The sequence below is a fragment of the Thunnus thynnus genome, chromosome 19 (genome assembly GCF_963924715.1).
Source record: "Thunnus thynnus chromosome 19, fThuThy2.1, whole genome shotgun sequence".
NCBI classification, from domain to species: Eukaryota; Metazoa; Chordata; class Actinopteri; order Scombriformes; family Scombridae; genus Thunnus; species Thunnus thynnus.
The window spans coordinates 9,731,659-9,743,915 of NC_089535.1; the positions used below are offsets into that span (position 1 = coordinate 9,731,659).

Here is a 12,257-nt window from a genome sequence, read left to right on the forward strand (position 1 = left end):
AAGTTGCAGAAAATAGGAATACTCTCAATCACTGCAGATAGACTTCTTAGGTTATGTCATTTTCAAATTAATTTCTTCTGAATTTGGGAGTTTCTGTTGTAATTTTTCTGCAGAATTTCTCCCACACTTCGCAGGAGCAAGTGTATTTAATCTCTAGAGAGGAGGACCTGTCTCCCTCCAGCTCCCGGTTGCATCATACTTGGGAACTTTGCTCCAATGAGGGGCTTTGTGCTTTGTGGAGGGAGAGAGAGAGAGAGACAGACAGAGAGAGAGAGGGGGAGAGAGAGAGAGAGAGACGGCTGCAGCGTGGCCACCAACAGGACGGGATTAAAAATAAATATATAAATAAAAAAAATACCCACAACGAGCAACATCACCTGCGGAGAGAAACACCGCTGCTGCTTACGCTGGATATCCCCGGTGGCTTTGGACACACACACTCATACACACACACATACATACACTCCACGATCCCGCGTGATATACGAGAAGTGGAAGGAAATCCTGGAGTGTCTCTCTCCTGCTATATTGTCACAGGAGGAAGGAGGGGGGCCCCCAGATCTGTCCCTCTGTGGAGGACGGGACCTTTGAAGCTGGAAGCAACAACAATGGACTGCGCTTCCACTGGGAACTCACACTTGGAGCCTCGCCGTACACACTCAGGGGATTGTAGCGCTTCTAACCCAGCCGACATTTGTGTGTGTGCTTGTTAAACAGTGTTTACCGTGTCGGGGTGTTTGGTGGGAGCCCGCGATGCCCGCGAGGAACAGGTACAACCTGGTGGACGATGTGGCGGACTCGAGGGTGCCGCTTCACAATGAGGAGGCTTACCAGCATGGGATTTCTTTCCAAGCCAAGGTGAAATAAGACTTTTCCCTCCTAATCTTGACACAGTGTCGTTTTACAGTCCATTGACAGTTGCATTAGGCTGTATTGTGTTGTTTTGGTGAGGAGTGGCAGGTGCAGTGGACCCCTTTAGGGTCCATCATGAAGTTTGAACACATGGCGCATGTAGTTTAGTGGTGCAAGTGTATTATAGATTTCCAGTTTATTTACTTAGGGAGGAAATATATTAAGAGACACAGTTTACTATAATGGTGCATATTTTATTGCCTACTAAGTGAACAGGACTGAGTGTATTTTCAGGTTTTCCCCAACCCAATTCATTGAATAATTCAGTGGTTCTCAATGTGGGGTCTGGGCACTCCTAGGGGTCCTTGAGGGGGTTTCAGGGGGTCCCCAGCAAAAAGGGGAATCATTTATTTTCACTGTAATTCCGTCCATAAGTAACACAATGACAGAATGTATGAGTATTTTGATCATGGGTTTCATACACTTTCTGTAATAAAACATCTAAAAGACAAACTCTTATCAGATGGGGGTCTGTGGTCTAATCTGTGTCACTTTAGGGTCCTTCATGTGACAAAGTTTGAGAATCGCTGGAATAATTAACCTCTCAGCAAGACAATATTCAGCTTTTAGTGATCCTTATCATAAAATATGACTATACTATATAACTGTTATTTTCATTATTGATAAATTTGTAGATTATTTTCACAATGCACTGATTCCTTGTTTTATCTATAAAATGCCAGAAAATAGTTTAAACTGCCTGTCACAATATCCTAGATCTGAAAATGACATCAAAATGTAGAACTGCAATAATTAGTTGTTTAAATGATTAGTCAAGCAAATTATTGACCATGATTTTGATAATCAATTAATTGTTCAAGCATTCACTGGTTGCAGCTTCCCAAACGTGTTTCCTGGTCTTCATATTACTCTATAATTAAAGTAAAGTCAAATAAATTGTATTTGTATAGCCCAGTATCACAAATCAAAATTTGCCCAAGGGGGCTTTACAATCTGTACAGTAATACAACATTGTCTGTCCTTGGACCATCAATTCAAATAAGGAAAAACTCCCTAAAAAAAACCTTTAAGGGGGAAAAACATGGAAGAAACCTCGGGAAGAGCATGTTGTTGATGATGTTGTGTGTGCAAAATAGACTAAGACAGCAAAACTACAGGAATACAGCACGAACGAACAGGATGACAAAATTTATAACATATATGAAGAATCATAATAAACAGATTATCTTTGGGTTTTGAACTGTTCGTCAGACAGAACAAGACATTTTGTAGAGTAAAAATGAGCTCTGGAAACTCGGATGGATGTTTTTCACGGTTTACTGGGGCACATGAATAATCGATTAATTGAGTAAATAACTGGTAGATGAATATATCATGAAAATAATCGTTAGTTGCAACTCTATTAATATGTCTTTTGTCCAAGCAAAAGTCCAGAATCCAAAGTTATTCAGTTTATAATGATATAAAACAGAACAAAAGCAGCAAATATTTGGCATTTTTGCTTGGACAATGACTCAAACAATTAAATGATTATCAAAGTAGTTGTCAATTACTCTTCTGTCTTCTATCTTTTCAGCTCTAAATCAATCAATCAATCAATCAATCAACCAAACTTTATTTGTATAGCACCTGTCCTACAGTGCAATTCAAAGAGCTTTACAGATGGCTGACAAGCCAATAATAACACAGAACAAATGTAAATAGTAAAACTATTTGGGACTAATGAACACAAAAGAGATATTAATAAGAATTAGATAAAAACAGATAAAGGACAATTACAAATAAAACAGATGAGATGGAATAAAACATCTTAGAACATGAATGCAGTGAAATAAACAACGCCCATAAAATATTCTAATCAGACTAAAGCAGTAGGTTTTAAGTTTACATTTAAAGGTATCACACACATAAATCTCTAACTTTATCTTAGGTTGTTTTAGGTGATTTGCACTGCATCGACTAACCACTGACAGAACAACAACATAAAAGCACAGCGGCAGAAAGGATTAAAACATGGGAGTGCTACTGGTCTAAAGCTGAAGCACAAGGCTACTTGTGTTTTATTAGCCCTGCTGGATATCCTGAATCTGCTTGGCGTCTTTAAAACAGCCTCTTCATCTCAGTCTCTGTAATGTTCTTGTAGTTTGTTGGCTGAGCATCACCACATAGTACAAGTAGTGTGTTTTAAACTACTGACAAACAGTTTTTAAAAAGTTTTTAAAATTAACATATAAAAGATCCTTAATTTTTGCCGTAGCGACACTTTAGTGAATGTGAACGGAGTTGAATAAGCTGTACACTATATTGCTATGATTGGTTACAGCGCTACTATAGTTAGAGCTGCAATGATTAGACGATCAACAGAAAATTGGCAACTATTTTGATAATTAACTAATCTATTAATTGATTTTAGTCATTTTTAAGGAAAAAAAAGTCAAAATTCTCTAGTTCCAGCCTCTTAGATGATTATAATATAATATGAATGAATATTTTCTGGTTTCTTTAGTCATCATCGATAATAAACTGAATATCTTTGGATTGTTGACTGTTGGCTGGGACAAAACAAGACATTTGAAGACATCTCTTTGGGCTTTGGGAAGCAGTGATTTTCCAAATGGCTAATCGGGAAAATATTGACAGATTATATAAATGATTTAAATATCTGTTTAAAGCCATAGCGCTAGACTGATTAAAACATAATACCACTAAGTTAATTATGTGTGATTAATCATGCAGCTGTAGTGTGAGACCATATATCTGCCTCTTATGTTCTTCACACGGGTTGTGTGTGTTTATTTACTACAGTATGTGGGAAGTCTGGACGTGCCCAGGCCCAACAGCCGGATGGAGATCGTGGCAGCCATGAGGAGGATCCGGGTAAGATGAAAACATAATGTCACGTGTGTTTTGAAGACCAGAAGCGCACACACAGTCACACACACACACACACACACACACTCATCTTCAGCCCAGCGGTGATTGTTCCATGATGGAAGATAGAAACTATCTTCACAGAAATCCAGACAATAACACGGTAATCACACACACACAATACCAAGAGTGTGCTGCTGTCAGATGAAATTTATATTGAGAATGTAGTGACGCACGTACCGGCTGGACAACCGGATCACGACCTCTGACGTGGGAAAGCAATGCAGGAATGAGTTTTGTAGAAAGAGAAAAGAGGTGCGGTTTGTGTGGCTTTCTCTGCTCAATAGTACATATGTTTGTGTTGATATCGCTGCCTTTGATTAAACTCAGTCTGTGGCTGGTTATTATTGTCCGCTGTTGACCTCATAGTCTATTAGAACGGACAAGAGTTCTTCAAATCAACCTTTTTTTTTGTAGCTATAAGCTTATAAGTCTCTCTCTTTCATGCTGCCTCCACTTCCCACGTTTTTATTCACACTATCATATCATAGACAGGCTTGATGAGTTTTTTTTTCATCAAGCTATATCAGCAGTGCTACTATGGGGATCATGTAATCATTTTTCCCCTCTCATTGTCCCAGCAGGCCAGCTTTTTCCGCCAGAAGCGAACACAGAGCCATATCAGACAGCTAGGATGGTTCTCTAACCTAAGTGTGATTCACTAGACTAGCTCGGTTCAGACACGACAAGGCTCTTAACCCTGGATGAGTGAATATGTAGAGAAGAAATGTGTGTGATTTCGTTTTTTTTTTTTTTCTTGAGCTACTTAAAAGCCATAACATGCATTTATTCTCTGAGAAGATGCATGAGTTTTTAGGCGTAACATTTCAACTTCTTTCCTAACATTTGGGGAATCCTCACATGTTTGTTTTTCAAGACTTTTATGTTGTTTTAGCTCCTGTGATGTAAAAGTTTGTTAGTGGCTGATGTGTATTCATAAGTGTGACACCGTGTGTGTGTGCGCTGTCAGGAGACATATTTTAAGCAAAATAACCCAAAGTAGGTCTATAGAACAGAGACAAATCCAGACTGTTTATGAGTCTGTGCTCCTGTGTGATTGAGCTGAGTGTGCAGATAGCAGCCTGTTATTTCCCAAACTGACAAATCAATATGGTTGTAAAGTAAACACGATCATCAGGGTGATACACTGTAGGCTGACGCGGAACATAAAACAGGTCGAGGCGCTTTTGATTGGTACAAGAAAAAAAAGATGATCTCTGTGGAAAAAATACACAAGACCTAGTTGTTTTTACATCGAATCGAGATCTGTTAACCAGCATCTATTTATGTGATGTTCCTATTTAAAAATACACACACTGCGTCATTAGCGCTTGTTTACGCCGGAGCGTGTGTGCACATGTGGATGCATACATGCTGGGTTTGTGTATCTGTGTATATTACGTTCCCTTGCGGTACCAAAGAAAGCTCTGAATCAATAATGAATGAGCTGTTACTCTCGGCCTATTGTATGGGGTATCCTTGTATTTTGAATGGCTAATGAATGGAGCAGAATGCTGCCTTAGAAAGTCCCCTGTGGCAGATGTGATCTGGAGAGTCTGGCAGATAAGAGGGAGCGATCTATAAAAAAACAACCTCTGACTTATTAATTTGTCATGTGTGTTTAATATAATCTCTGCTGACAGTGACTAGAGAGCTGTTACTATGTATAGACTTGTGTTATTACACTGACCGGTGGATGACTTTGCCTTTGTTTTTACTGCGTCATGGTATCTTTACAGTTGGAGCTTTAAAGAGTAACTTCACCCAGTCTAATAATCTGGTTTGACCCGACAACTAGCAGTGACAACATGCTTTTTTCCACAGCCTGCGCAGCGGTGATGTATCCTCCTGCCTCACATCTGGGTGTGGTCTCAAATACATTTTGGCCACAATTTGACAGAGTGGCCAAACCATGTAATTACCGTACAGCTACCGGGTCCGTCTCGTGATGCGCAAAAAGCATTTTTTCCATATACAGTCATTGGAAAAGGAGCATACATACATACATACATTTGGTCCCATAACAAAGAAAGTCTAAATTGATGCATGATTGAATTATTTTATCCCATTCAAATGAGCGGGGGGGCCAACTAGATGTCGGCCAGTGGAAGTCTCAGACGTGCATGCTCTGAACTGTCTAGGCTGGAGATGTTCATAGGAATAAATGGGCGCCATCTTTGAATGCGGTATCAAGTTCTCCTTAATACAGCCATGCTTTCAACCCATAGAGGCCAAAAATCTAGCGTGGAGTTACTCTTTAAAGTAACTTTTACTGAACAGCAGCGCACGTGGTTACAAATGGCACAGAGGAGTGTGCCATATCAAATTGTCCATGATAATAACAGCATGACTTTTAAGGTAATTTGTCAAAATTTGTAACAACAAGCAAGACTGAAAGTGAAAGTAATGTTGGCTCCACTGCAGAGGAGCCAGTTTCAAAGTGGAAATGATTCTTATAAAAGGACACGTATACAACAAACTGCAGTAAAATGAAGGCCGTGTAGGAAGATGCTAACAGCAAAAAGAAGCAACTTAAACTTATTTCACCACCTCAAGCTAATGTTGCGCTATCTTGAGCTTTGTGATAAAACTATTGAAATGATTGTCTGTGAAGTACTAAAACATAGTGTAACAGTTGTACCAAAAGTAAAAAAAAGAGTTGGAAAGTCAGCAAACTGACTCAGCAATGTCCATTATACAGACACAATAAACTGTTTCCCACAGAATTAGATTCTGTTGGAAGGAAGCACACCCACACTTTATTAAATTATTTATTACGTAATACCGGACAGCACGCTAACCTCGACAACCCAGCTGTACTCTACTGTTAACTTATAGCTATCCTTACTAACTCCTTACATGCTTACCAATAACTTATTTGAAGAGTTGGGTCTTCACTTATCAGAGTTAACTTGAATGCATTAGTTTTGGACAAATTTGTACAGAGGTGTTCATGATTTGATTTTGTTCAGGAATTTGGCCAGCCATCTTCTCTGTGGGGAAAAGGCAACAACAATCCTTCCTCCCACACATGATCATGTTTTGATCCTGAGTGTGCACGGAGAGGAGGGGCTATTCACAGACAGGTCCATTGTCAATGTGTTTGTGAGAGAGAGAGAGAGAGAGGGAGAAAGAGGGGGGGCAAGGAGGGTCTGAGTGAATCAGCTCTACAGTGAAACAAGATTTTAGCCATTTTAAATATTAAAAAAATAGAAAATCAACATGTGGCTGTCGATGTTGATATTGTGGCAGGCCACCACAAATAAATCAATGTAAGGGAAACACTGCAATATCCATCTAGCAACTAAGTAGCTAATGGTCATACCAGATGTAAGTAAGGCTGTAGCAGCAAGACCTGAGTGTATTGAATTGAGAAAGGGTGCATTTTCTTTGCTTATGAATTCAACTTTCCATTTATAAAAGGAGTATTGTGGGGTGTTTTTTCTTTCGGAAGTTACATGGTCTGGTTTTAAAGTATGTTTCATTGCATTGCTAGTGCACCTGCTGTTTGTGCTGCTCCTGGTTTCACAGGAAGTAAAGACTGTATTTTTTGTGTCCACCACTTCTTTTTGGGGGGAGTGAACTCTTTCACTCCCTGCCTACACTGTGTGAATGCAAACACATGAGCATTTTAGAGGGCAGGCGCGCGCGTTAAGGATTTGGTTGCCAAGTCAAATGTAATTAGCTTTGTGAGATGAATATTGACTGGCCTTCCTGCACCCCTTCACCCTCATCTCTTTTCACTAAAGCAAAGACCTTGTCTTTAATTTAAAAGCACAACTCTTTAGCAGAGGGGCCTTGCAGTGACTCAGTGGAGTGGAGTCTGATTAAAGAGAGTGAGGAATGAACTGATGGCAGTGGGAGAAAGACTTGAGAGAAAGTCTTGGAATTGGGAAGGGTTTGCGTGGTGGCTGGCAGAACCGTAGTCATTTCATCTCCCTCGGCTAATCTCTTTAGTCTCAGTCGATGTGAGAAAACAGGAGCAAACATGAGAAGGGAGAGAGAGGAAGAGCAGACAACATGGCCTGATGATCTCAGAGCAAACAGTGAATCTGGGTTTTGACAGAGCAGAGGAGCTGTGCTAGTTGAGTCAAGTCTTCAGCAGTTTTACAAACACACACACACCTGCCATTCCCATAGCGAGGAAGTGAAAAGACACAATCTTGTATCCTGTGGATCTTTTCAGAGTATTTTTTTGCTGGAAAAAAACCCCAAAAACCTCCCATCATGGTTGATTGTTCCTACTGTGTTGGTTTTTAAGAATTTGTTTCATTCAGTTTGACCAGTGGCATAGAAACCTCCTCAGTGGTGCGCAAGTGTGTTCACACTCCCTGTAGTAAGTATGAATGTGTGTGAGCTCCAGTGCTCCTTAATAGCGAGACCCCTTGCATTCTAACAACCTCCCAAAATCAATTAACAAGGCTGAATGACAAAGGCTGGTGTTGCCGCATCCACTTGGAGAGATTCAGTGTAGTCATCCACAGCTCACTGCTTCAGAAAAGGACATCTGTACTGGAATTCCCCTGAGAAACAAACACGCACTATTTACAGGAGGCCACTGTCTCTCTACAAAAGGAAACAAGTTTAAGGCTATTCTCTCTTCACCTACCCCTGTCTATTTTTCTGTCATTCCCCCCTCTCTCTTTACTCCCTCATTTCCAACACCCCCCTTCCTCCCTCCTCCACTGCTGTTTTCTTTCCATCCCCTCACTCTTCTTCTACCGAAATAGACTGTCTCGATTTAGCCCATCTCTGGCTATCTACTCAGTGCTGACAGGAATAGATTTTAGGCTGAGGGCAGGCTATGCTTCCCTTTGAATTTTGATCGGCTCTAATGGGATTTTAAGCCTCCCTCACATGTCCGTCAGGATGCAGCCTCCTTCCTCAGACTGCCAAGAGTCTCCCTGGAAACTACACGGCTCCCTTCTCAGTGCATTTGTCCCCGTGTCTGTCCGGATCATTTCGTGAGAAGATCTCTCCGTCTGCTGTGGGAGAGAGAGAGAGGCGAACCTTATGTTTTTTGGTTTCTGCCATTTTAATATGGGTCCTTTGAGTTGTGAGAGCTCGCTGAACTGTCATGACTCAGTCAGGAGCAGATGTTTGGCTGTGGAGAGGGATCTAGTGGGAAAGACGGGCCCAGAATTATTTTTACATTACTTTAGTTTTACTTTGTGTATCTTCTTCGCCTCAGACTTAACTCAAACAGCAGATAGAAAAACTGCTTTAGAGTTTGAAAAGCAGTGGCAGTTATATAAGGGTAAATATTGGCAATGGGTTAAGAATATTGGCTTTACATCTTCCAATTGCTGGGCCCGAGAATTCAGTCTACAAAAACCCATGACTTTTACGACTGCCAAATCATAAAGGAGGGTGAAGGCAAAGCATGTATGTTTGTTGTTCGCCATCTAGTTTCTTTTCTCCATGCTCATGTGATCACCTGTCATACGACACTGTGGGAACAGTCAACTAATTTGGCAGCAGTTAAATTAAATCCACCACAAGAGAAACAGAAAAAGATTTCACTTCCACTTGTTATATCCTTCCTCTGTTTTTCTCTTTCTTTCACTTAATTTTTTATGGTCAGATTTTGGCAGCTAGCCATAACAAATGCTTAACCAAGCCTGAAGGCTGCAGAACACATATGATACACACAGATTAGTGATAACAGCACGTATGATTGCAACATACTGTAGGACTTAACATAAATCATTCCTAAATATCGGTGAATCACAATTTTTGCATAACAATAGCGCACCCTGCATGTCCCAGAAAACCAGAAATGAGAGCACAGCTTAACTCCTGGGGGGTTACAGATCTATAGCAAAGTGGGGGCGGGTGGTCGGTTATTCTGTGTGCACTCAAATGTGTGAATGCGGGATATGCAGTATTTAGGGAGGCATGACACATAATGGGGGGCATTGTTTTCACTCTGTATTCATGCTAGCTTAATGGCAGATGTACAAGAGCATAGTGGGTGACCTATATGTGTACTGGATTAGATGTGATCTCAGCTTTGAAAGGGTGCAGTTACCCTTTGTTTATCCGAAACCCTCCAGAGAACGGGGGTCCCATTCTTCTTGATTAGCCAACAGTCATTTTCACTATCTGTGATCAGTGCTTGAAAGTAAATTTCTGCTTGATCTCGTCTGTTAGTTGTAACTCTCTGAGAAACACTTTGACACAGACCTTCAGAGGAAGTGGACAGTTTCATTTGACCTTCAAAATGTGTTTCCATGACTCAGAACTTCAGCTAATGTAGGAGTGTGTCAATGTTTTTTTTGTTTTATTTAGCAGACAATATTGCTTTGTTTCCGTTTCCTAGGGATGGCAGCAGTCATAGGTCACTCAGTCCACCACTTTAGTCCAAACTGAAATTAAATTTTGTACAGACATTCATGGTTCCCAGAGGATGAAGCCTAATGACTTTGGTGATTCCCTGACTCAAGGGCCTATGTTGTTTTGTGTGCAATACAGCTGCAACTAACGATTATTTTCATTATTGATTTATCTGACGATTATTTTCTCGATTAATCGATTAGTTATTTGGTCCAGAAAATGGTGAAAAATGTTGATCACTGTTTCACAAAGCCCAAAATGCAACCTAAAATCTTTTGTTTTGTCCCGACCAACAGTCCACAAACCAAAGATATTCTGTTTACTGTCATAGAGGACTAACAAGACCAGAATATATTCATATTGAAGAAGCTGGAACCAGAGAAACAAACAAACAAACAAAAAAAGACTCAAAATGATTTATCAATTATCAAAATAGTTGGTAATTAATGTAATAGTTGGCAACTAATTGTTGCAGCTCTAATGTGAAATTTCTTGACAACTTATGGATGGATTGACCCCTAAACTAATCTACTGCACTTTGTCTTCATTGCTAATTCACAAATACTAACATGTAAAACTGAGATGGTAGTTATTACCTGCTAAACGTCAGAAACGTTAACATAGAGTTGCAAAGTGGGAAGGGCGGCTGCTTCCAGAAGTGGTTTCCCCCAAACAATCTCCTCAGTAGAAGAATACTACAACACCCATGAGCCTCGGCCACTGTTGCTATGGAGAAGAAGCCATGAGTGCAAATGGGAGCATAATGAATTCGAAACATTTCATCGTTGAAGTTGTAACTAATAGCTGTAGTTGCTGAATTCACTCAAAAGTGACCCAGAAATTAAAACTGAACTGATTTACTCTTTAGATTGTAAAATCAGTGTTTGGTGCATGTGACTGAATTTTAAGCTCAGTGATTGGCTGTAACTTCTACCCTGAAATCTGTATGTACACAGTCTTGTACCTTAGACATTTTACTAAAGAAGCAGATATTTTCTAACACAGTTGTTCATCTTTTGTACTGACAGTTTAACCGGGAGAGTTTCATACCGATCCAAGCAGTAGTAAGTTCTTGAACTGTGAGTCACGTAACATTGTCTATGGGAAAAATAAATGGGAGTTTTACTCCCAGAGACAGAGGTGCCCGAAATTGCTTTTCACACTTCACAACTCTGTTGTCATTGTGAGCATGTTAGCATGCTGATGTTAGCATTTAGCTCAAACCACTGCTGTGTCTAAGCACAGACCCACAGAGCTAGCATGTCTGCAGACTCTTGTTTTCTCTACACTAGTGTGTGGGGTGGATAAATATACTGAAGGGACAGCAGGTCTTTGCTCACATGGATAGACAGACAGGTGGTGAGTGGTCCCTGCCTCCACTACTAGCATCATGTTGCACGCATAGACAAACACAGGCTTCTACTTTTATCATCTACCCCAAGGCTATGGCATGTCTTTCAGTGCCATGATTAGTCAAGTCTTATATACACTGATCCCCCCCACGCTCACCCAGAACAAACTCCATCCCAAGGAAGGCATTTCTAAAGCCATGAACTCTATTTTGCTGCAGAGCCTCAAGGCACAATTTCTTCATAGGCATTCCCTGCCCTCTGCAGCCTCAGCACGCAAAGTTGGTGTATTTGTGGCTTTTTCGCTTTTCTGTATCCATTGGATAAATTGATACAGAGTTCTGTTTATAGTATTTCCACACTCAAAAATCATTATTTTCTAAAAGCACAGCCAAGATGTTAGTAGACTTGCTGTATAAGACTCTTTTGACAAAAAAAGTCAGATAGGACCTTAAAAATTTAAATGTCACCCAGACTGATTAGGATTGACATTTTCGACCAGCTGTCCAAAGGCAGTGATTTTTACTCTATTTGGGGGTACTGCAAAATGTCAGCAAGTCTAAGCTTATAGTTACATTACAGTGTAAAAGGTCCCTGTGGAGCTCATAGCTAGAAACTCATTTGACCAGTCATAAAACCTGTTTGTAACTGCCTGCTGTAAAGCTCTCTGCAGCTAATCTCAAGTACAAACACAACTAAAGTCAACAGACCAGAAACTGGGCACGTGTGTGGGTGTATTGGGTGGGTACTGTCTGTATGTATGTGTGT

The 12,257-nt window shown here is 40.4% G+C and overlaps 1 protein-coding gene across 1 annotated transcript in view; it reads left to right on the top strand.

The window, feature by feature from the left end:
* Positions 1-233: 233 nt before the first annotated feature.
* si:dkey-34e4.1 (carboxyl-terminal PDZ ligand of neuronal nitric oxide synthase protein) overlaps positions 234-12,257 on the top strand; it is a 58,259-nt gene continuing 46,235 nt past the window's right edge. The window contains exons 1-2 of the mRNA XM_067574433.1: positions 234-858; positions 3,679-3,750. Of these exons, the coding sequence (XP_067430534.1) occupies positions 754-858; positions 3,679-3,750 (177 nt within the window). The 5' untranslated portion in view covers positions 234-753. The remainder of the gene's footprint in view (positions 859-3,678; positions 3,751-12,257) is intronic.